The sequence below is a fragment of the Malaya genurostris genome, chromosome 1, assembly GCF_030247185.1.
Source record: "Malaya genurostris strain Urasoe2022 chromosome 1, Malgen_1.1, whole genome shotgun sequence".
Lineage (NCBI taxonomy): Eukaryota > Metazoa > Arthropoda > Insecta > Diptera > Culicidae > Malaya > Malaya genurostris.
Genome location: NC_080570.1, coordinates 25002457 through 25029606, shown reverse-complemented (window position 1 = coordinate 25029606; position 27150 = coordinate 25002457). Strand labels below are relative to the sequence as shown.

At 37.8% G+C, this 27150-nt stretch overlaps 1 protein-coding gene across 3 annotated transcripts in view; it reads left to right on the top strand.

Annotated features, from left to right (window-relative positions):
• LOC131435277 (E3 ubiquitin-protein ligase RNF19B-like) overlaps positions 1-27150 on the top strand; it is a 100293-nt gene that overhangs the window by 10420 nt on the left and 62723 nt on the right. For all 3 annotated transcript variants that reach the window (XM_058602984.1, XM_058602993.1, XM_058602977.1), the window contains exon 2: positions 25825-26889. In XM_058602984.1, coding sequence (XP_058458967.1) covers positions 26671-26889 — 219 coding nt within the window. In that variant the 5' untranslated portion in view covers positions 25825-26670. The remainder of the gene's footprint in view (positions 1-25824; positions 26890-27150) is intronic.

The window sequence follows — 27150 nt, the reverse complement described above, 5'->3', positions numbered from 1 at the left end:
TTCCATTGGTTTGGCGGCTGGTTTAACCTTTCTTCGGCGTCAATCCCCTACGCAGCTACGGATTTTAACTGCCCTGCTAGCTTGGTTTGATCAGCTGAAAAACATAAACATAGTCTACATCAAAGAAACGATTCACGAAAACAGAGAATCGGCACTAGCGGTTGAGCTGCGTTCACTTGATAAACTGGTAGAAAAATATTATTTGGAAATCAATGACCAACTCAAGAAATGTGTAGCAGTTCGTTATCAGGATTCAGAACTAATTGGCTCAAGTGGCACGTTTCCCTAGTTATTCGGAGATTTGTGCCTTGCCATGAAGGGAATTGTGAAGTGGGTGAAGAGGGAAAACTGCACAAAACAAAACGAAACAAATCGTTTTGCATCCCCGAAACGATGCTGAACGATCCGCAAGTACCAAAATGCACATATAATAATACCTCCAACCTCCGAGAGGATTTAGAGATTTTACAAAATCGACACCATTCTGCTTTCCTGGAAGAATGCAGAACGATTCGCAATATGTATGAACAGAAGTAAATTCGGCACCCAATGAGGGATGCCAAACAATCTGCTACAACCTTTTAAGCTAGAAACAGAAACGATTCATTCACTGCAAGAAGAATTATGAACCCTTCTGAGAAACGGTAGAATATCCTTCAACTGTAGCTCTCCATACACAGATTTAACCATGTATGGAGAACCAAAAACCCGGATACGTAGTTGCGTCAATGCGGGACATTTACATATTAGATGCTATGAAGTACTGGAATCGCCTTCACACAAATCACACGAATAATACTCAGCACGTTGTATAGTAGCCATGCGATAATTGAGTTTGCAATGTCCGGTCAGAGCTCTGACAAGAATATTGCAATGATGTATGGAAAAATGCAATGGACATTTTGGCATTTTCAGCTTCAAATCTGGTAAACATGCCGTTGTCTGAGCGCGCCACTACACAATGGTTCAAAAGCGCAATTTCACGCTCTTAATTGATAACTCATTAGAAACGTGGTTTTCGAGGTACAGTATCTTCAGCAAAGTTGCTCAAAATGATAGACGCCATCTTTCGACGAATTTTATTTATGTGATTAATCCCCCTTAAAGTGAGATAAAAATATTATTTTAGTTCAGGGCCAAAATAGGGGCTAAGTTACTTCGACAAAGTTGTGCAGAAAATTATTTCAATCAAATTTGCTGAAGTTATTATCCCCGTAACTTGAGTGTAATTCATGATATAATGTATTTTCTGAAAAGGGTGTCCTGAAACCAGTTTTTTGTAAGAAAACACATATATTTTCAATTTATATGAGTTTTTCGTGTTATACAAAGTTTTTTATCTTTAAAAACTACACAACTTTCTCGAACACACTATGCGACTATCATTTCAGTTTAATGAGATAGAGAAATTTTTCATGCTTTTTTAAATGAAATTCTAACTTGTCTATTATCAAAAGGCGCAGGAAGGTGCAGATGAGATTACTTACATATTAAACTACTTCAAAAGAGCTTTCATGCCGTGGTTGAGTTACTCGTCTGCAGGCGAGATATGTTCTTTTCAAATATCCTTGTCCTTGACATTTGCAATGATTAGGCTCATTGTATTTCAGATCGGATTTCAGTATATATTCATTACTATGGTCCTTGCCACAAAATATTTTTTTTTGTGCACATTGAAGTCTATAAATTGAATAGTTTAGTAACTGTTTTGTCACGACTTTATAAAAAAGTATTCATCAAATCGAATTAAGTCATGTCATCTTCTGGTAGAGAAAAGTATGATCAAAATTCATTTTTTAGTTATTTGTATTTATTTTATGATAGCTGAGTTCGGCGCTTCGACGTTACTGCTGAGACAGCAATTTGTTTTCAACTGCCATAAGCATAAGCCACTGAAGCCTCTTCTAAGGGGGTGTGTACAAATTCGCACAGAGCTACTGCATGACAGAAGAGAGAGCAACATATCTCATAGCTTAGATGAGTAATTCCTTCTTGTCTAGAATCTGTGCGGTAAGAGATACTTGAAATTTTAAGTTGGATGTATATGAGATGCGTGTAATTACACGCAATTTCGGTACATAAGGTAAAGTGCTCGAGTTCAGAGCCGATACGTGGGGCTACGACTATGCGTTATGACAAGATCGATTGGCTGTCATTGACCAACAAGCGCAGGCAGCTTAGGGTGAATTGGTTCATATTGTGATGTATACAAAATATCATCGAATAAATAGAGTATCCAAAAATAACATTAAATGCGGATGGGGATGCAGTTAATTTCTTCAATTTGACCGGTTGTGCAGTGAACGAGGAAGAGACACTACTGATTTCACACTTTAAGGGCTGAGGCCAGTAGGTCGCGTAAAACCACGTGGCTCGGTGTGCGTATTACATTTCTCTCCATGCTCTCTCGCAAATGTGCAAAATGACTCTCGATGGGCCGGGTGGCCAAGAAAGTTTTTATATTTTCGGTTACAAGTTTGACTACATCACATAAAATACAATAAAGATACCGTTTGTTTGGCAGCCTTTTTGAGCCGATTTTATTCCTCTCTCATGTTTCGTTGCATTACCAGGAAACTGAAGCAGAAAACAATGGCGCCGCCATAGAAATCGACTTACCTTCACAAAAATAGCATTCACTTCATTTTTATCGCGACAACATATATGTTTTTATACACTAATCGCATCTCAATTAAATTATCTAGACATTGTCAGGATAGATTCTTGATCCATGCATTTGAAGGCGAGATAGTCAATGAACAAGTTGAAAGACGGCGCTATGCAATTCTTCCCTCAGAAAAAAGACTTTCCCGACCGCTAAAGTCAATGAATCATTCACACATTCAGAATTTTCACAAAATAATCTAAACTAATTTTCTAAGAGATTGTCAGTTGTTTTTTTTTATATATTCGTCACCGTTTCTGAAAAAATCAGATTTGAAGCATGAAAATAGACCTCTAAATAACCCTAAAGCACACTGGCCTCAGCCCTTACTGGTGTCAGTATTGCAACTCGCACCGTGTGAAGTTTTGCGACCGAGCAAACGTCGGCACACAAGAACATCGTTAACATGACTAAAATCAACGAATTCCAATTGTTTCCCCATCCACCATTTTTTCTGCATTTGGCTCCCTTGGACTATTATTTCTCCCCAAGCCTCCTCCATTGATGACTGATGAAAAAAAAATTTGCTCGATCGAAGAGATCATCGACGCCGCCGAGCAGGATTTGTCATCGGATCACGAGTGCATCCGGCACAAGTTGAATGGCAGAATATAACACATACATCACATCACCTTCAGTTCTCATTCACTCTTTTCAGCGAAAAACAATCGGCTCTATCCGGCAATGTTTTCCTTCGGATTAACATCTATATGAGAATTACGTGGGCTTCGAAAAATGAAATTCATTTCCGAATTGACTGTCTCGGATCGGTTCGAAATTTGCCAATTATACGACAGGCGCAGATTGGCTTCACACGACCGAATCAGGAAACCTTGATGCGTTTGGTATGCTCGTGGCGTTCAATTTCGATTACTGATCCCCCGTGGTCTGCTGGACGATGGTGTTGTCAATGTCATCCAACTTGGATAGCAAATTTTGCTATCCTTGATTTACAATATACCGCGACAATTTCCCAGCAGAGCCAACCCAACCCACCAAGCTAGTTATGCAGATTAGTTATCATACAATGTATCACTAGGTTTACCTAGGTGAATCCCTTGAACGTGCAGCGCAGATAGAAGGAACGCATGCAGGGTTGTTTTTGCTTTTGCTATCTCTTTCAGATTACCGCAAATCAAACAAACCTTTTTCGATGCGTCATCGCTTGCGGCGAAGCAAACGAGAAGTTTTATCGCCGCAGAAAATAACTATGAATAGAGATAGCGGCATTTTTTTCCGATGCATCACGTCCAAGTTACCGGACTCCTGTTACAGCCCGATCAGAGTAAATAGCAAAATATTATGCTTGTGCATTGTTCACTTTACACTTCAGTTTCTGTTTTCAGCTGATATGACACCTTATGGGGGCGTTATTGAATATCACGTGAAAAGACTTAAATGCTGTTTACCACTATGTACTTGTAACTGTAGCACTGTACATCTACGTACGTCATCTGTGGTCGCGTTGAAAATTACAAAATATGGTTTTATTTTCTTCCGACGGTCCGAGAGTTCATTCAACATATCTCGAGTATTTAATGCAATGAACTAGTATCGGTTGGAGTCGAATGTCGTGGGCATCCAGCTGGCGCCGCTGGACATTCGCTACGTGGGAAAAAAAATTCTCTATTTCTATTTTTATTTCTGGTCAGTCAGTAAGTCAGTCAGTCAGCACATGGAAATGCTACAGTCTTTTCTATCGGCTATCGAAGGGTGAACGTAAATGCGAATGCAAATATCGCCTGCTATTCAAATAGGATGCAAATTGTGACGATTCCAATGCAAGCCTATGTCATAAGTGGCAATTGTTTACAAATCGAAACAAATTACTGACTCAGCTGTTGGTCGGTAGTCGGCGCCGGGAAGATACTTGAGGGAGTTGAATTTTGAGATTTTTGTGAAATTTTTCATCAATTTAAGAAAATGATGAACAAATAGATGTATCCATCTGTAGATTTTTCCATAAACATTTATCTTAGAAATATTCGAGTTTACTAGTCCATTCGGTTCCCTACAAATCTGTCTTTTTCGCGAAATTGTCGCTCACTTCCAAGCATATTTCATACAACAGCATCAGATTCCTGAATCCTTCTGCACAGAAGCTCCACCTGCACCAACCTAGTTTTAACGTTGTTGAACTGAAAATCGAGTCAATTTCTAACCTGGTTTTTATATCAGGTTTGTTCAAACCGTTGCTAAGTGCGAAACCAACACAGTTTCGTGAAAATTTTTTGTTTGATGAAACTGCCCTGGGTCATTATTTCAGTTTTTTTCAAGCGAAAACGACATTAGTGACAGTAAGATCGTAGCACTAGCCATGCAATGATTCTATACGCTATGAGTCGGCTGCGAGGTCTGTTGAAACAGAAGATCAAATGCCACAAAAGTAATGTAATACCAAAGTCAAATACCTTTTTTTTAAGTCAAAAACGTGATAATTCAGCAATCACGGAACCGTTCGAGAAAATCTTCCATGGAGAAAAAAAAAACTTTATATTATTTTGCGAAATTTCGATGTGTGACTATATTTTTTTCACTTTCCACCGAGCATAACTTTTTCAATACTGTACGCATCGTGGCGGAACTTTTAACACTGAAATACGTGTACTGCACCAACAGAAGTTCCCAGTAACTTCTTTTTCATTGATAAGAACAGATGATTTCGCAAGGCATCTGGAGCTGCTGGTTTTAAAGCTAGCTCGATGGAGCTCTAACTGTATTAGTGAAAGTTCATGGCTCTCAACGGTTCAATGGAATTTGACTACAAATTTGGAAAGCTACTACAGTGATATTACGATAATAGTTAGGCAATTATGAATAGGAAGTTCAAGAAATTGTCGGGAATTTATCCGAAAATCGTTGGAGCTATTTTACATTTTTATAAAAGTACACAAACATTTGTTTTTGCTGCAATATTATTTTCTTACGTCAAAACACCTGGCTTCACGCTTCTGTGTAGACCAGAGCTTAAGACTTACTTATTCAAGCCACCCCCTTCACCGCTGTTCTGCTGAACAATTTTCCACTTTTCGGCCTGCAAATAGGATCGGAATTTGAACAAACCAGAAATAACTTTACGGTAAATAACTCCACCGAAACATTGGTGATAAATTTTTCGCCTGTCAGTGGCAATCGAAAGCCAAGCCTTCGCTAATAAACAACCATTAATCCATCAAGGCATGCCTTCGAGCAAACCCGAATTTGGCAACGTACCGAATATCATTCTCCCAGCAAAGCAATCAACTCTCCTCATCAAAGAAAGAGACAGGGACGGAACAACCGTTACTTGTGCATAAATTTCATGACATATTAAACTTCAGTAAGTTTATGGGTTACGCAAAGAGAACACAAAATAAAACAGAAGCTCTAAATCAACGACCGCAACTTGAAACCTGCAACAGCCCGGTGTGTGGTGTGACAACTATTATGCAACTTATCTGGTAAACATTGCTTTTGTTGGTTTTTTATTTTCGTTGGTTTCATTAAACGATCGCTTGTCGGTGATTTCTACGTGCGTGTATTGGTTCTGCAATCTTCGCTGTTACTTGAATCGCTAAATACCTGCTGTGAGCGGTGAAAACTGTGCACTTAAAACGTGTAATTTTTTTTTCAACATTTCTCTTTATCTATCTATCTCTCGCTCGCTCTGGACGGATGCTGCAATATTGCATCATTAAACAACAAACTCGATGTCGCACTGTTTTGCAGGCTTGTGTGCGTGCAATTTCGGACTCGACACTGATCGAGCATTCGTACAAGAACCACCGGGGTGCTGGGCAGAGCAGAGCAGCAAGCTTTCGCCAGTTTGACTTACACCGGGCCCCGCGTGATCGGTGTTGAAAATTGCATACAACTGCTGTTTTTTTTGGTTAGTTGGGGCTATTGGCCCGATTGTGGCTACTGGAATAAACAACCGGCGAGAGAGAGAGAGGCGTTCACAACCCGATGTATTTGAGTTCAAAGCCATCGTACGAATTGCGCATTGTGTTTGCTTAGGCTTTGTTGAAGAATTTGAATTTCGACGAGTCCTAAACTGCTGTTGTTGGTACCTTTTCAGGTTTCGATTGGACTAGATCGATCATTGTCGAACCCGTTGACCGCCTGTGCCGGCTCGATTCAAGGTGGTTTATTTTGAGTGAGGTTTTGGTTGCGGCTCATGAAAGGCCTCATACCTGTCGAAATCGAAGTGCAATCGAGAGAATGTTTACACTAAAACAAACCGGTTCCCCTTGACGGCAGTTGAGATTCAAATAGCAGATTTGTTGGGGGAAATATTCGATAAAGCGAGATTACATTGATATTAGTTTGTTTAAAAAATCAAGTAATAGAATTTAGTACGTGTCTTTTTCTATTTCTTCGTCTTCTCAACTTTTCAGGAATGTATTTTGATATCAAAAACATGTAAGTTTCAACAAAATATGTTGAATTACCTAAAAAAAAAATTCAAATTATACCCACTTTTTTAAGTTTTTACGCCTGAATATTTTGATTTTTTTTTGAATTCTCAAACAATTATGAAAAAATTTGGTTGCTTGGACTAATATTTATAATAATTGCATTCTAGTGTTTGAAGGGATATTTTCCAATCAACAAATTTGTGAAACTTCTTAAAATTTTCTCTAAATTCACTGCTTAGAATTTTATGACGGGAAACAATAAAACTCCTGGAAACTTAAATATTATTTTGGATTTACAGGGTGCGGTAGAAGAAAATGTGCAAATGGTATTATACTTCTATCATATCAAATTTTCAATTTGCATTCAAATCATCAACATTTTCAGTTCATATTGGCACTACACTGCGGTCTCTTTTTACGGGAGGGTGAGGGGAGGGGTTACGTGTAAAAAAACTTAGAAATGCATGAAACGTCCAGATCTGTTGTAATCTCGAAAAAAAAACTTTTCGAAAAAATCTACTTTGGGATTTTGAGATTTCCTAAATCGAAAATTTTGTTTGATGCCAAGTGTTTTAGAAAAAGGGTAAGAGCTCCCTATTTCATCTCATTTGTAAGAACGTGGCCTCAAACCCCCAATTTAGCCACTAAAATCACTATAATATTTCCATATTACTACTTCATTCGCCTTGCTCCACGTTGAGAATTGATTCACATTTCTTGAAAATTTAACTAATATTCATGAAACAGCTAAAAACACTTATGATGTGTTCACTACTCTGCTCCTAATTTCATCTCTATGGATTTTTATCCATCCTATCGTTGGTCCTTTATTCATCCTATAAATTAGTAATGGCGACAGCAATCAAAACAAAATATTCCACTATTACACTCTCAGGTTCAAAATGTCGGAATTCTTCTTAAAAACGGAATAATGCAAGCTATGAGACAACACACGATATTTTCAGAACCAGTTTGGCATCATTTCAACGTTTGAAAATTTTTCGCTCGTTTCCTTTTGCTTTCGCTTTAAATTTTAAATTTCACTGCAAAGTTTATTTGGTGAACTTCAAATAAAAACAATAAAGTAATTGTTACTATTTAGGCATTAGCCCTTCCTAAAACAAAGCGCAGAGCCAGAGATGCCGTTTATACAGATTTATCTGTATTGTATAGATTTTTGCGTTCGCATACTGATTGAAATCAGATTACAGATTTTATACAGATTTTCTATGTATTTTTTTTCATTTTTTCCAATATGTATTAAATTTGTACAGGTTCATAAAAAGTGAGAAGTAAAAAATTAGACTTTTCTCTCTGAGTATCTATTAGTATTTGATTGCAGTGATTCTTTAAAAGTTTATTAATCAACGGACAAATCACACATTAACTGCAGGAGTTATCCGCATGACTTCCTCCACACTTTATACACCGGTACATTACTAATTATGAAGTCATCCAGCATTCAATGGTAGTGTAATTGTGCGAAATAGTGATCATGTTTTGAGACGAATCGATTAGTAGATAATTAGAAACATGACGAACTGTAAATCTTGAGACGAAAATGTGTCCTAAATTGAAAAGTGAGTTTATTATAAATGAACAAAACGATCACCGAAGAATTTAAAACCATCTTTTTCAATGGAAAAGAGTGACAATAGCTCTTATAATCATTATAAAACATTTCACAGTTTGTTTGAGGTAGGTTGTAAACTATTATTCATGTTCAAAGTAATGAGGTGACGGGATGAGATGGAAATAGGATCTCAGATGAAATAGGGAGCCGTTACCCTACATGAAAACTCGAGTCTTTCAGTTTTCGCAGTTTCATTCAATTATCTTCCCTCTCAGTCTGTTTCTCACTGGCAAAGATGAGAAGTAGAAGTGAAATAATTCAAATGATACTCGTGTAAAAACCGTTTAACTACGGCGATCCGCGTGAAAAAAATCACGTTCTTATGGAAAATCCGCGTAACTTCGGAAATCCGCGTGAAGAAACTTACGTAACTTCGGAGATCCGTGTAAAAAATCTCGATACTACTAGAACCCGCGTGAAAAAAAGCGTAACTTCGTAAATTCGCAAATAACTGCGTAAGTTCAGAAATCTGCGTAAACAAAATCGCGTTACTTTCAGAATCAACGTGAAAAAAACGCGTAACTTCGGAAATCTGCGTAAAAACATCGCTTTTTTTTAGAATTCTGTGCAAAAATTGCGTCACTTCGAAAATACACGTGAAAAAGGTGTAACTTTGGAAATTCTCATTATAAAAACGCGTAACTTCGAAAAACAGTGTTACTTTAAAAAGTCGGTTAAAGAAATCACGTAGCTTCGGGAATCCGCATAAAAAACCGCGTAACTTTAGAAATTTACGTAAAAAACTGCGTAAAATATAGAAACTTTGAGAATTTGCAGAAAAAAAATCACGTAACTTCGGAAATTTGAAATAAAAAAATCGCATAGCTACGGAGTGCCGTATAAAAGAACCGCGTTACTTCGAAAATTCGGGTAAAAAATCACCTAACATTGGAAATCTGCTTAAAAAACCGCGTAATATCGGAAATTCACATAAAAAACTACTTCAATACGCAACTCCGCGTTGAAAAAAGAAACTTCGAAAAATTCATACAAAAAGTTGCGTTACTTCGGAATTCCACGGTAAAAAATCGTTACATCGAAAATCCACGTGAAAAAACATGCAACTTCGGAAATTCGTATTGAAAAATCGGAAATTCGCATAAAAACGCGTAGCTTCGGAAATCCGTGTAAAAAAACGCGTAACTCAAAAAACGCGTTATCTGAAAATCAGTGTAAAAAAACCAGTCCGCCGTAAAAACCGCGCACCACGGAAATTCGTTGAAAAAAACGTATAACTTCGTAAATCTGCATAAGAAATCGCATTACTTCGAATATCCGCGTGGAAAAACGAGTAACTTCTGAAATTTACATTAAAAACCGCGTATCTATGGAAATCTGTTTTGTATTTTTTCGAATTTGCTCAGTTTTTTCTTCGCGGATTTCCAAAGGTAAGCAATTTTTTACATGATTTTCCAAGTAACGCGTTTTTGAAGTTACGCGTTCTTTTTACGGATCTCCGAAGTAACGCATTTTTTCTAACAGATTTCCATAGATACGCAGTTTTTAATGTGAATTTCAGAAGTTACTCGTTTTTTCCACCTAGCAGTAAGATGATACCTTTTTTATCAATCAGCATGTGTTTTTTGCATGAATATTCTTCGGTGTTTTAGTTCTCATGACATTATTTAAATGACCACTGTTTTACGCAGCAATTTGAGATTTAAATCACTCATTACCCTGTAATGTCGAAACTGCAAATGGGATCGAATTTGAATCTAAAAGTGTGACAATGTTGTAAGATATTTTAAGATTTAAGTTAATTGAAACAGCTAAATTATTTAGTGCTTAAATTACGGTTCGTTGCGCTGGTAAATTTTATATAAAAAGGTTAAACTTTGATCTTCTCACAGTATGAAGCTACTTAAATCAATATTTAGTACGAAAGTTGTTACCTTTCTAGTATGCAGTTTAGATTTCAATTTTAGCCTATAGAATAGTTGATACGGAGAGAATTTGGAGTTCATAAAAAATAGAAGAGAAGAAACTAATTGCTAGTCAATCTAATACGCTAAGACTTAAACTAAGAGAAAAAAAATTGCGACCCCGTTTTGATCCCGAAGCTGTGCGAAAGTTCAAAGACTATTCAATAAGTTTGTCTTTCAGGTTTTTCCTGCCATCCAAAATGTTTACTTACGTCACTCTATTACTGTTAATAATACTTTTTTTCTATTTTGCACACATTTCAAGATGTCAAGTCTGCTTAAAAATCGTTTTGCATTTGCCATTTTCTCTGTCGCTCTTGGATGGCAGCGTTTTATAAGTGCCCGGTTAAATAAGCCACTGCAAATGGAGCAAATTGCTGCCACTCGGTTGCCGTCGGTTTGCTTTCTATTCACGGCGTTAATAGTTCTGTTGCTCATTTCCTACTTCGCCGCTATCGCTCAGGTTGAAGAAAATTTCACATTGTTGCTAATTATGGCACGGCCAGTTTCGAGAAACCTCCAGCGTGCTGCCGTCGACGTTTGTGAGGTTATGAGTTATGTTGCATTTTTATTTTGGTTATAAAAACAAAAGATCAACTGGGTATTGGACAGTTGTTGAATTTCTTTACGGGCAGATAATGGAACAGGGCGTCTAAAATACTAATCAACTTTCTCCTTTATCAAGTATTCTCCTTAAGAAAATGTAATTTGAGGTTACATTTCATTTGTTAACAATTGATTCGAATGACATGAGACAGAATTTTCTAGAGAGACCGAATATGAAGAAGAACACAATCGTAACATCCAATATTACATGATGGTTCATGGCATCAGTCTGTTGAACCGTCGTCAATCTCGATTTTACAAGCTTCGACCTAAACCGTCCGCCGTCGTTAATCTAACCTAAATACCAAGCAAACAGAGCTCTGTGCTACACAGAACCGACCGCAGACCGGGACGCAGATAGGCTTTGTTTCCTTTTGTGTCTGCGTCATCAATCTCAGCTAGACGAACTGCCGGGGGTCAACGAGGTGACTGGTATTTTGAGCAGAGAAAAAAAAAATAATACGAACGAGTACATTCAGATGTGGGTCGACTTATTGACTGATGGAGAAGAATATGTTTATGATTTACAACCACCACCTGATCATTCGATTCCGACACCGACAACTCAAGTAATGCTAATCCTCTTTCCTATTCAAGCTGGTAAAATTGTGAGTAATATTCCTACCAGTTCAATATCAACTATTTAATAAATTGATTCAATTCTAAGTGACATTAAATCGTCAATTTTCCAAAGGCACCGATCAACAATTAACGAATCATTATCAATTTAAGCTCTGCAGTACAACAATTTTGTTTCGTGCATTCCACGTAAAGGTCAATGGTTGACCTTTCACCGAAGGTTATCTTTCAATTAGTAATCAGCTTCCATTTACGGTGTCCACTAGACTGTACGCTATGAAAAGTGCTTCAATTTCAAGGTCACATACCGATATGCGTTTGTAAGTGTAAGTAGCATGACTACTGCTTCGCACGATAGTCGTCGGTCGGTCGGTCGGTCAATTGCATTCAAAACATTTCATTTCAAGGCCAATGCTGTGATTCCCTGCGGGTTCTGTGTGCCTAGCGGTATTCTGATGCTCAAGCTAACGAGAGTGGTTCCATGCAAAGATCGATTTTCGATGGCATAAGTGTTGCTGTTGAATAAATGCTGCACAGGCAATCAACGGTTGCATTCTCATTATGGAAACCATTTTAGAATGTTGGTGGAGATATGCTGTATTGTAACTAGTTGATGTCACTGTGAAGTGAGTACATATACAATACAAATACAATACAAATACAATACAAATACAATACAAATACAATACAAATACAATACAAATACAATACAAATACAATACAAATACAATACAAATACAATACAAATACAATACAAATACAATACAAATACAATACAAATACAATACAAATACAATACAAATACAATACAAATACAATACAAATACAATACAAATACAATACAAATACAATACAAATACAATACAAATACAATACAAATACAATACAAATACAATACAAATACAATACAAATACAATACAAATACAATACAAATACAATACAAATACAATACAAATACAATACAAATACAATACAAATACAATACAAATACAATACAAATACAATACAAATACAATACAAATACAATACAAATACAATACAAATACAATACAAATACAATACAAATACAATACAAATACAATACAAATACAATACAAATACAATACAAATACAATACAAATACAATACAAATACAATACAAATACAATACAAATACAATACAAATACAATACAAATACAATACAAATACAATACAAATACAATACAAATACAATACAAATACAATACAAATACAATACAAATACAATACAAATACAATACAAATACAATACAAATACAATACAAATACAATACAAATACAATACAAATACAATACAAATACAATACAAATACAATACAAATACAATACAAATACAATACAAATACAATACAAATACAATACAAATACAATACAAATACAACAAAACACAGCTCGTGTTCGTATCTCATCCAACGCAAGCGAAAATCGCTTATGGTTAAGTCAACAGAAACTAAGACAATAGAGTTTAGTAAACGATAGTGAATTCGAAATGGGCAAATACGATTTTCAAAAGCCTGGAACTTGGCATCTGCGACTAAATTCAATTTGTATTGATTTCAAGCGCTACAAAATTAGACTCGCAACAAACGAAATTGAATTCTTTCTAAAGGATTGAATGCATCAAGACGTAAATGATGTATGTGAAATACAATTCAAAAAGGCTAGTAACTTAATGTAGATACAATTGCATTTGCTCCGGTTAACAACGAGGTGCACAGTGACGAGCATGACTACGTGAAATACATAATCCCTGTGTACGTGATGGACAGTTCCATTGAACTGCCTGTCAATGACATTCTCCGCAGTACGGAGAAATTCTTTTCATCAAAAAGGAAGTCATTTGAGGTTAGAGCGATAGGTATCCTTATAAAACGCTGGTTACCTACGAAAATCAGCTGATTACATGTCAGTTTTGTGAAAAACCTGCTTACTGCGGTAAGCCTGCACTGGAACTGCAGAAAAGACATCTTCAACCAAAGTCAACCGTTCAGCATAGGTATCTAACGAACCCAATAGGTTTGGTCTAACAACAACAAAAAAATACAATCACCAACCAGTCTTACTATGCAGAAAGCAACCATTGTGAAACAACACAAACCCGCTTCAACAAACATCGACTCGAACGCTTAAAACAGTACTACGGATGATCAAGAGACGCTCCAAAACAATGACTCCGAATACACCAAAAACAACAACAATAGCAACGACGACGGAGAAATGGATGAATATGCGATTTACGAGCCAACGGTCCCTCAACCTATGTTGAATAAGAACGAGAATAACTCTCCTCCTAGAAATCAGGATACCACAAGATCCAGTAAAAAATTTAATCCTTGATCTCAATTTTGCGTAATTTAACATGATAGATCGGGTCTGCTTAGTTTTTGGGGTCATGAGCCGCATAAAATAATTGTATGAATTAGAAAAATATACTGCACATGGTAGATATAACCAAACTCAGCGATTTCGCAATTTTCTGAACCAAACCACGTTGGACTTTAAACGTGGGTGTCCAAAATAACATACCTTTTTCGGTTTCCTTCTATAACTACTTGTTTTAATAATAACAACTTTCATACACTGAAAAAAAACTAGCTTTCCAAGCAATCTCTGCGTAGAATGGCACAGCACCTTAATATCTCTGTCAACGAAAAACACATTCGCCCGTAGACATGTCCTTGTGACCTATTCGCAAAACTTGCGTTAATCTCCTTCGTCGCCATCGACTCGTTCTAGCGGCATTCGTAGTTTACCGGAATGGTCGGCCGGTCGTTCTCCAACGACACCTGTCGCGCACACCTGGCCACTAACAATAACAATCGCTAGGGGCAATTATGCACGCAGTCGGCGCTAAAGCGGCTGCAAATATCTAGTAGTGGTTCGATTTTTTTTTCTTCGCTCTACACTTCATTCAACTTTTAGACCTGATCTACCCACAGCTGCTCCTTGATGTTCGTAACCACTTCTATACATATTTACTCTATACGGGTCAGTTCGTCGGGTAAATAGTCGTCAAAAAGTGTGTCAAGTTTGATCGAATGCATTTATCGAAAGTTGCGTTTTACGTACATATGCGTTCCGTGGTGGATGCACTGTTGAATGGACTGCCCGTAATTCATTTTTAATCATCGATCCCATCCCTGTTGGTAATGTTCCTTGATCAAGTGTTGATTATATTGATGCTCAATTGTGTGCTTACCACAGAGGCTATACGAGCACCGGTCAGTGTCCTCGAACCATGCAAAGGCAGTGGCTGGAACATTAGGTCAGTAGATCAGCGATATTAGTGTGATTAAATACCTGGCTATGTAATATGAAAAAAACGCAGGGCTGACTTCAGCTGCACTAGAACCAATTAAATTATTAAATAGGATGCGTCATCACACAGCCACACACACACTCACACAGAAGACCATCATTTTATCTGTTGATACGCTACCACCCTGTCTGTGTGACCCTCAAAACGCTCATTTTCCCTTTACGGAGTCATGCACCTTGACAACGGCACAGCCCCAGCAGCGATGGCAGTTTTACTGTAGGGGAAAAAAAACAACACAAAACGGATGCACGCTCGAGGAAGATGAGGTGAAATTAAATACGCGCACGCGGAAACCAATTTATAGCACGGACCGCCAGCCCCATGGGCCTCCTTCCTTACGATAAGGCTTGCTCTGATGACAGACTGCTGACGATGTTGTTGATGCTGGTGTGCTGCGGCCGCGACGCTGTGACCCTGAAATAGTAATGCTCTCTGTATAGTTGCCTCTAGTAGCAGCAGTTCGCACAAAATATACGTGCACCAGTGGTACCAGTGCTAATGAAGGAAGCAATTATTAGCTGCAGAGCAGAACCGTACGATGTAAATAATTATACTTATAAGACAAACCCCCTCGCTGCTTCTGCTCAGATCAAGACATCTGTTCGTACTACGGCATACGGGAAAGCGAGGGGGGAGGGGTCGGAGGTCTTGTCATTCCTAAAAAGCGGCGCGGTAAGACTTCCGAAGAACTTCCGGCAGCCAGTCAGAGTTTTACTGGTCTAGTTTAGTCGCTCGCTTGTTGATAATGGATAAAACATTTTTAACATGTCTGTCGTCTCTGTCAAAATATCTTCTGGATATAACTTTGTATTCGCCAGTTTCGTCACACTTTTCCATTTTACGATAGAGAAGGACACATTAATCAGAGTAAACGGACGAAAAATCTTACTATCTTACTCTATTCGATTCCAAAACCATTCGGCCTATTTCGTTCTCAATCTGCCAACGCGTATTTTGTCTCGTTCGAGCTGATCCCTGTTAGAAATACCTCTCCGACCGAGTATGCTGGCGGTCATTATCATCGACATTGTGTGTGATTCATTTAACTGTGTTAATATGAATCAATTAACTGGGACACAAAAAAGGGCTACTGCGTTAATGTGTTGTACCGTGAGGCCTCCAATAGAGGGGCAAATTCAACCTCATATTAGCGGAGTCAATCCGGCAAGGGTAACAATACTGTTTAGTTGAATAAACTGTGCTAAATGCGTAGATTTAGTGCTTAATATTGAGTACGAGAACATCAAGTTCAAAAATACCGGTTTTTAAAAAAGATAATGTAACAAAGGTGCGGGTGCCTTCCAGAGTCCTGTGAGAAGGGCCACACTAACTCGATGCCTCTATTTGTCGGGTTGAGACAAGAAGATCTCTTGTAACGTACGACATTCAGGTATCAATTATGTCTACAAACTGTTCACCATAGAACACTCTTCCTTCTTCTTGAAGGATTCCTCGTGATGGGTAAGTCGATGCCTTTCAAGCGGGTCAGGGTTATTTCGTTGAAAGCCGTTTCGCCGAAGTACATTTCGCCGAATACCATTTCACTGGATAGAGTTTCACCGAATAGCATTTCACCGAAAGTGTCATTTCGTCGAATCGTTTTCCATTGTCTAAGAGGCGGGTAGGGTCTAACACTTTTGAAAAATCATTTATTATTTTCTTTGTATTTTCTCATAGTGAAACATTTCGAGAATATTCTGTGAAATTTTCAAGTCTATTCTAACGAAACTCTGAAAGTTATGGACCTTTATCTATGGCTATCTCATTCTGCGAAGAAGCAAGAGTTCGGCGCACTGACCCAAGATTTCTATTTCGATTGAATTCAAACATTGACAAAACATTCTTTAAATGTTTCATTATAATAAATTATGAAAGAAAAAATATGATTGTTTTAAAGTGTTAGGTCCTACGGGCTCCCTGGAGTAATAAATTGTTTCCATTGATTTTATAGACAACAAACTTTAAACGCGTTTTTCTCGAAAGCAGGTTTTGGCAGTCCGTGTCAATCATCATTCAAAAACTACCGCACCAATTGTTTTCAAATTTTGCACAAACACTTTCTACATATAAAAAACTAGAACCCAACGTTTTCCTTTTCGTTGTTTGTTACTTTGGGGAAATTTTACAGCAACAAAATGGCGGATTTTTTCGTGAAAACTCGTAGTTTTCATTTGGAACAACCACCAAAAATTAAAAAAAAAATCAAACAGAAACGTTGGGGTCTAGAAAAACTTCTACTCTATCTATGCTGCTTTGATTTGTTCAATTCTGATTAGTCTGATCTCAGATACAGTGGACACCGCAAATCATGATTTTTTAGAAGCGTTCTCAAAAATACCTCTTCACCGACTTATTTCTTAATATTTTTCCACGAAAAAAATAACAAAATGTTGTTCGAATGATCCATTTTATCATGCAAAACATTTGCACAAATTTTGTTGCACGATAATTCTGAAGAAAATTCTCAAAAATTGTTTTTTTTTATCATTTAGACCCCCCCCTTGAATATCGTAATTAAAATTTCATGATATTCTATTTATTAGTTTGTGAGTTTTTGTCCTAAGAGTGACGCTACTTTTGTTATTTTCAGAACAATGGATCAAAAACAATTTCGTGTTTTAATTTTACACTGCTTCTTGATGGGAAAAACACCGTTCAAGCGAAGCAATGGCTTGTAAATGGCTGACTTCAAACGTGGTCATAGAGACACGTTGTCTAAAAACGAGAACGTGTTGATAATTCTGGGCAGTGTTTGGCCATGTTTAATCGTAATAAACCGGAATTTTTGCGTCGATATGTGACAATGGATGAAACATGGATTCATCATTTCACTAAACGTCATGTGAGTGGACAGCAACTGATGAACATCGTCGTTATGGCCTCGGTATTTTGAGATGCGCGTGGTGTAATATTTATTGACTATCTTGAGAAAAAAAACCATCAACAGTGAATATTATATAGCGTTATTGGAGCGTTTGAAGGCTGAAATTGCAAAGAAATCACCACATATGGCAAAGAAAGAAATTTTGTTTCATCAAGACAACGCATCGTGTCACAAGTCAATCAAAACAATTGCAAAAGTACATGAATTGAACTTTGAATTGCCTCCGTATTTGCCTGATTTGGCTCCCAGCGATTACTGAAAAAATGCTGAAATGCTGCTTTTGAAGTACCATAAAAATAATCTTCACTTTTACTGAAATACAACACGCATTTATATCTCGTCCAAAATAATCGACACAAAACAACCGACCGAGATGTACTGTATAAGGTAACGGAATGAATATATTTTAGCCCGGTGTACATAATTCTGGGTGTAATCAAAATGAAGTACATCGTGTCTCAGAATTTTAAAAATTATTCCATTCTCTAACATATTTGGTATGAATATGTACTTTATTTTGATTACAACCAAAAATACGAACACCAGGCCAAACTATATATGGCCCGAATACCTCCGTTATCCTAGTATAGTGAACCATAAGACGATCTCAAGAAATCTAACGATCAAAAGACTATAGTGCAAAACTGGACCTTGGGAGCGAATGCTTCTCGATCTAAAGCAAGTGCATTTGCTTCAACTGAATAAAACTAATAACGTTCTATTAACTCTATTCTACTACATCTATTAGCTAAAGACAACTTTCTGCACTATGTCGAACTTGAAAATATCAAATAGAAGCGAATATATCTCGATCTGAAGCAAGTGCGTTTGCTTCAACTGAATAAAACTAATAACGTTCTATAAACTCTATTCTATTCGGAGTGCAAAACAATTGAAATTTCTAAAGACAAATATCTGCATTATGTCGAACTTGAAAATATCAAGCACAACGAACCAGTATTTGTCGAAAATTGTGCCACTGAAATGCGGGTGCATGATCTACTCCTCGGAAAAGTCACGAATTATCACGTATTATCAATGGACGGATTCAAACCAAAAGCCTTCTCTTCGTTTTTTTACTTTCTCATTCGTAACCAACGAAGAGAAACGCAACTATTGCGTCTTTCCCTTCAGCAAAAGTGAGTATCAATGCTAACGTCACTCGTTTCCCTGCGACAAGACGAAACCAAAATATCGTCTGTAGGTGAACACAGTCCAATTTAAACACTGTTTCTTAAATATAATCAAAATGTGAGAAGTCAGGCTCTAAAAAGTGTCGAAAATTCAAAATTATTACACTCCAGAACCGGCACAAAACTCTTTGTACGATTTTCACTGAAAACCGAAAATGAATAAAACGGTAAACGAAAGAACAACAGATAGTTTTGAAACTACTGTTCCGCTTTTGTCATTCGCTGGGCACGGATCTGGTTATTATAATTTGCAAGCGCAGCTGAGAGTGACATTTGTTTTTCGTCATTTTCATATATTTTGAGTCAATAAAAACGACTTTTATTGGCTCCGACCTTCTTCTGAAAAATTTTCCCCGGTCTCCTGAATGCCATACGTTTTTTACACATGTTTTCAAAAAAAGTCGATACCTTTTTATGTGACTTTCGGTCAGGATCCAAAGAGTCCATGTAAATAGTTTGTCACCTACGACAATCACTTAGCGACAATACAACACTCACATCAACTCAACAATGATCTGCAATCAATGTATAATACTACTAGGTGCGTCCGTTACTTTTAAGAACGAACCTAATCGGTTGGAAAAACAACAGAGAAGAAATGGAAACAATAATTCGCAGAATAGAAATAAGAGCAGAAAAGGTTACCAACAAGATCTAGTAAAAAAAAAACAAAAATATAATTTCTAATACATGAAATGTAAACGCCGATCCTGCTCCGTTTAGCCATCAGGCAATGATGTAATAAAAACGGAACAAAAGAAGACTGAATACAACAATCGTAATTTGAACTCCGCTCGAGTATTTTTCAGTACAAAAATCGGATGGAAATTGTGCAGAAGTCAGACTTTATTTTTTCAACCCGAAAATCGTTTAATAACATTGTCACGAAAAGACCTGCGCAAAAAGAGCATGAAGTAAACACTCGAAAAACATCATAACCGGGTTTTGCTACGTAAATCCGTTTTTGCACAAAATACTTAAAGGGGTTGTCAAAAGTAGGAGGCCCTTTTACGATTCGGCATGTTTTAATTTTCGGGATTCTTATAGTTAATACAATACTGAGCGACGTATTTCATGCAACCTTGTACGTCTTATGATTGTTCGGGTCGTAAATCGGAGCAGCGGTCATACTTCGTTTGAATATTATACTATACAACCTTATCAATGACGTCACCTACTATCTGTCCGATAAGACATCATGAAACACTGTTCGCAAAACCGGTGCACTAAAACAACTTTGACAGATAATGAACTGTTGCAATCACACGAAATGGGAAAAGTGTTTACACAAGCAGGAAAGTAGCAAGTGTACGGTTTCTACGTTGGGCGGCTGTGCAAGATATGAAACGACTTTTTCAATCAGCATGTTTAGAAAGTAGTTGCGGGCCGCTACAAGTCAATGGGGATTAGCTCCCAACATCGTTTACTTGGGAAACGGGTTTTGCACACACTCACACCGAGTAGTAGTTTTGCATGAGGATACTGGCACCTTAAACCAGCACGAAGACAATCCCCACCCACCGTTCGAACTTTTGGTTTGCAAATAAAGACGAATAATGTTATTCATTCAATTCATGGAATAATAATTTTCTTTTCCTGGTACTTGTAGGGAATTTTGCAGATTCAAGAGGAGTTCCAGTTGAAACACATTCATGAGAGATGCAATCAAATGTCTGATAGGAGGGTGTGTATGAAAAGTTAATTACATTAGCACCTAGTAGACGAGCAGATTTTATGTCGTGACAAGCATCCATTGAGAAAAAGATTCATTGGTTGACACAAGGTTATGAAATTACGTTGTTATTAATAATAACACGATGCAAAATGCGGCTCACGCCTGTGGAAATTGAGGTTTCCTACTAACGAATGTGTACTAACATTTTCAATGTGAATCACTTTTATTTCCCTACCCCAGCCTGTGACATAAAAAAGAGGCGAACTGGCAAAAAGCTATTGACGTTCTCGCCCTGATTGACTAAATGTCTCGATCGAAGCAACAATTTCCGAACTGGGCCAGGGTAGAATTGAACAAACGAACGAACGAACGATTGCGCCTCCAAGGTTAACCGACTCTTGACACTGGACTAACTTTTTTGTTTTGGTCAATTCCGTCCCCGTCGGTGTGACCCCGCCTTTGCACACATACCATGCGCACTTGTCCGGCCTGTTTGCATCGCGGTGACGCAAAGTTCTGATTGCTGTAAAACATAACAAATCTTTCCCTGTCCTGGGCACACTTTTTCGAATGCTGAGCCGTCACTAACAACTGATTGTATGGTAATTAGGGGTTTTTTCCTGTTTTTTTTTCTTTATCAAATACTCGACTAACTCAACAATCACTAATCGATCATAAACTGTTCATAAAATTACTCGATTAATCGAGTGTGTTATCACTCATTCCTATTTTAAGTTACCTGCGTTTATTCTTTCTTTTTTTCAAGTCGAAACTTGGTCAATAAATGCCTCTTCAAAGTAACAAAAAACGAAAAGGAAAACGTTGGGGTGTGGTATTTCACATGAAGAAAGTGTGTGCCAAATTTGAAAATAATTGGTTAAGTAGTTTCCGAATGACGATGGACGACACGGACTTTCAAAACTTGCTTTCGAGAAAAACGCGTTTATAGTAGTTTACTAGCTGAATAACCCGGCGTTGCTTGGAAATGTTCCGTGAAGGCAAAGCCGCAAAAAAATTTAGAAATGGTCCTGCCCACTTAAAATTCTTAGATCGTAGTGAAACACAACTTAGACGGCAACCCGATTGAACAACACTCCGCACATGTTCAGATTGCGCACGGCCAATGTTCCATCTCAGATCTCAAAATAATCATAATTTTCAAGATATTCTCGTAAAATCGTTTGATTCATTTTGCTAGGAACATTTAAAACTGCTCTCCTTTTATAAATACCAGTTAGGTAACCTCTGAGTCCAAAAAAGTATATGCGCTCGTAATTTACTTGAATTGACGTTCCTCGTCACATCCGATCTACATAACCTTAGGCTTCCATGATTATGAACACTTGCTACTCCCTCCTCGTTATAAAAATTTTTCTGACATCTTTATTTTCACGTAATCGCTCAAGATTTGATCAAGATTATTTTATAACGAAAAGCTGTTTATCACCATAACTTCATTCGTACTGTAGAATAACGATTCTTGAGTCGACAGTTTTCTTAATTTACATTGAAAATGCAGATTCATTGCACGATTTCTTCATGAAATCAGATTTATGTTACCTCCCTTAGTTAATAATATTTATTCCACCTCCCTGTTGTGAATATTTTTGTGACCCACACTTAGTTGTCAGGAATATGCAGTAAGGGTGAAGAGGTACCATTTTTTCGTAAAATCCGATCAATTTTACTTTGTAGATTTGTCCACCCTTTTGATCACTTATGCAATGAATATCTGATCTCGCCAAGAAATATAAAAAGTACCCTTATTACCACCTCTGAATTGCAAATAGTACCTGTGTCAATTTCTTCGCGTTTCGCCTTCGGCTCGTCAGTGCTTAAAGCAGTTCAAATTGAACTGCCATCTCGTGCCTAGCAGTTCCACTTAAACCGCTAAGCAGGCGTAAAGTTTGCACTACTTATGCAACCCTCAAACAATATTGCACAAGTGCTATATTATTTCTGACGTCTCAGGCGTAAACGAGTGACGGCTTATTACTGGCCGTCGCAGAATGTGAACATTTAGGGGTTTTGTTGGTTTGTGCAAAAAACACATATTTTGTTTCTATTTCTTAACCCCTAAATGTTCACATTCTGCGACGGCCAGTAATAAGCCGTCACTCGTTTACGCCTGAGACGTCAGAAATAATATAGCACTTGTGCAATATTGTTTGAGGGTTGCATAAGTAGTGCAAACTTTGCGTCTGCTAAGCGGTTTAAGTGGAACTGCTAGGCACGAGATGGCAGTTCAATGTGAACTGCTTTAAGTACTGACGAGCCGAAGGCGAAACGCGAAGAAATAGAAACAAAATATGTGCTTTTTGCACAAACCAACAAAACCCCTGAATGTTCACCTGTGTCAAGTTTGGTGATAACTTTCCGAGTTGTTATGGAATTATTACGATATATACAAACAATTGGACGGAGAGCTTCGTTAATAGAGACACTTGCTATCTTATCAAGCTTGTAAATCTTCTTACGATCATCTCATCATCTCGATCATCCCCCCCCCCCCCCCCCCACTTAATCATATGTAAAATGTATCTATGGTCTTCAAAAGGTATCGATTCTCGTCAAGTAAGATAAAAAATTGCATGACCTCCCCTGTTAAGGGGAATCTGTGGAGAGCAAAAAGTATCTGTGCCAAGTTTGGTGACAATCCGTTCAGTAGTTTCGGAGTTATGCCGTTACAAACATACAAATTTACATCCTTCTTTTTAACAGATCGGCTGAAAAGTTCGTATCGTTTCTATGAGAGGGCGCCACTAGAATTAAATCCATACCATTTTCAGTTAGTACCAACCTTCAAAAGATACGTGTATAAATTTGACAGCTGTCTGATTATTAGTTTGTGAGATATTGCATTTTGAGTGAAGCTACTTTTGTTATTGTGAAAAAAATGGAAAAAAAGGAATTTCGTGTGTTGATGAAACACTACTTTTTGATGAAAAAAAGTGCCGCCGATACCAAAAAATGGCTTGATGAGTGTTATCCAGACTCTGCACCGGGCGAAGCAACAATTCGTAAGTGGTTTGCAAAATTTCGTACTGGTCATATGAGCACCGAAGACGATGAACGCAGTGGACGTCCAAAAGAGGCTGTTACCGATGAAAACGTGAAAAAAATCCACAAAATGATTTTCAATGACCGTAAAGTGAAGTTGATCGAGATAGCTGACACCCTAAAGATATCAAAGGAACGTGTTGGACATACTATTCACGAATATTTGGATATGAGAAAGCTTTGTGCAAAATGGGTGCCGCGTGAGCTCTCATTCGATCAAAAACAACAACGAATTGATGATTCTGATCAGTGTTTGGAGCTGTTATATCGAAATAAAACCGATTTTTTTCGTCGATATATAACAATGGACGAAACATGGCTCCATCACTTCACTCCGGAGTCCAATCGACAGTCAGCTGAGTGGACTGCACGCGATGAACCGAACCCAAAGCGTGGAAAGACTCAACAATCGGCCGGTAAGGTTATGGCGTCTGTATTTTGGGATTCGCATGGTATAATTTTCATCGACTACCTTGAAAAGGGAAAAACCATCAACAGTGACTATTATATAGCGTTATTAGAGCGTTTGAGGGACGAAATTTCAAAACAACGGCCTCATTTGAAGAAGAAAAAAGTTTTGTTTCATCAAGACAATGCACCGTGCCACAAGTCGATGAAAACCATGCTGAAATTGAACGAATTGGGCTTCGAATTGCTCCCTCATCCGCCGTATTCTCCAGATTTGGCCCCAGTGACTTTTTCCTGTTCTCAGACCTCAAGAGAATGCTCGCTGGTAAAAAATTTAGAAGCAATGAAGAGGTAATCGCTGAAACTGAGGCCTATTTTGAGGCAAAGGACAAATCGTACTACAAAAATGGTATCGAAAAGTTGGAAGATCGCTATAATCGCTGTATCGGCTCTGATGGCAATTATGTTGAATAATAAAAACGAATTTTGGCAAAAAAATGTGTGTTTCTATTAAACGATACAAACTTTTCAGCCGAACTGTTATATAGAAGATCGACTATAATATCGAAGGAAACAATTGAATGTTTTGTCAAATTTTCAAGTCAATCGAAGTAGATCTCTTGGGCCTGTGCGTTGAGCTTTTGTCTCTTCGCAGTATGAGATCAGAGATGCCAGATCTGCAGATTTGTCTGTAAATCTGCAGATTTCGTATGTAGTGCTGCAGACATTTTTTGTTGTGCAGACTTTCGCAGATTTTTGAAAATCGAGTCTTTCGCAGACTTTTGTCATAAATTACAGACTTTTAAATTGCCAGCAAGATATACTTGCTGACTGCATATTTTTTTCGGATTTACAGACTTTTGCGACCCTGTCTGAATATTTTAGAAATTTTTACCTCGCATCTCTATATGAGAGAAGCAAAGATATGATACCATAATTTCCAGAGTTTTGTTCCGATAAGCTTGAAAATTGCACAGAATATTCTTGAAATGTTTTACTATTAGAAAATATAAATGATTTTTTAAAAGTGTTGACCCTACCCGTCCCTTAAGAAGAACTTGTTACAAACTCTGGAAAAAAATATAAACCTAGCTTTCATTTTCATGCACTAATCGTAACATTAATCGAGAAGAATTATTCGATTATTTCGATTAACAAAAACAATCTAATCTAATTTGATTATCCGGGTTAATCATCGATTAATCGATCGATAATCGGACATCTCTAAATAGCAATTATGTGCAATTCAAACGTATTGAGGTACACAGACACGAATTTCGTTATATTTTCTGTGTTATCACTTTACCCTTTGAAGTAAGTTGTACCACTGCCACGGACACCGACGACCAGTTGTTCCCTCAAATCAGAAGAGCAATGAGAAATGCATGAATTTTAATCATTTATCAATTTATTTTTATTTTTACTCCAACTAACCGAAACCTTTCTCTCTTCGATCATTTCAGGATTTCTCTTCGCAATTCTCCGGCGGAAGAAAGAGCTCGCATTGTCCAGGTAGCTACCGCACGTCACTCTAGCAGCAGCTGTGTAATCACTCTAGGCCTTTTTTTGTAGTGGTGTACGCGTTTTCGAATTGACGCAAAGAGCAAGAAGAATAAACAAAATCGTGTGTGATAATCTGCATTTATTCGCGCATTTTCGTTGTGTCTTCAATCAGAAGCGAGAAGAATACGTGTGAGCTGTAGGATTAATTGTCGTTGCGGGGCCAGTGTTTGCGTCGATGCCACTACCACAACTTGCCGGGTTTTTTTTTATTGTTTAGTACGCATGCTGTCGAATCGGATTGCGATGTGAACTGAATTGAAGCAGAGTGGGCACCGGTCGCCAAGGTCGACACTAGTTTGCAGAAGAAGAAAAAAGTCAGTGATTATCACAATACCAGCATATTACCTTTTGCTTCGATGACGGTCAGTTGCGCTAGAGTCTCAGTGGCATGAATGTGTTTAGTGATTCCGGTTCGCACCAATAGTGAGCAAACAATACAAATCTGAGAGTGCATTGTGAAGGTTAGCCCTTTTTGAAAGGCGTTCGATGGTGATTTATTGCTGTTGTTGTTAGTGTTACTTGATCCGAGTTGTGTATATTGCGAGAGAATAACATAAAAGTTGAAGCAATGCCCGCTGCTGTCAATCAGTAAAGAAAGGTGTTTGAGAAGCTTATTCCGGAAAGCCAGTGATTACAAGATACGTAAAGTTGGCTCTTCTTCAAGCGGGTGCCCCAGGAACGGCTGCTTAATTCAAGTGCAGTATTATAAATGGTTCTGTAGTGCAGCTTAACGAGAAGGCACAAACATGCGCCGAACGAGTCGAAATTCGTTTAATTTTGATTTCTCGCTACGGCGCCTGTTGCTACAGGGAGCACGAGCTGCACGGGGCAGTCCTCCGCTAGGACAGCGACTGTGCGATGTAGAGAAGGGCAGTGGTAGCGGTGGCAGCGGCGGAGGTCCCAGCGCTAGTGGGAGCAAATATGACAAGACCGGATCGTCTAGTGGTGGTGGTGGTGGTTACAAGGTGAGTCATACGATTTCTTTCCTGTTTGTTATGTGGTTTCAACTCGGAAGAAACACGATCTTCGAACTTGAAATGTAGCACTAGAAAATTTTGATTTCAGTTGAACTGTGACTGCAATTTTGTAGTACAAAGTTATTTTGATAGAGAAAAAAACTACTACTTTGCGATAGCAGATCACAAGAACTAGCAACGAACAAAACGGTAACTGTGCATCTTACTAGATTGCCTTGCCCCTATAATTATCTATTCTAATCACCTTAA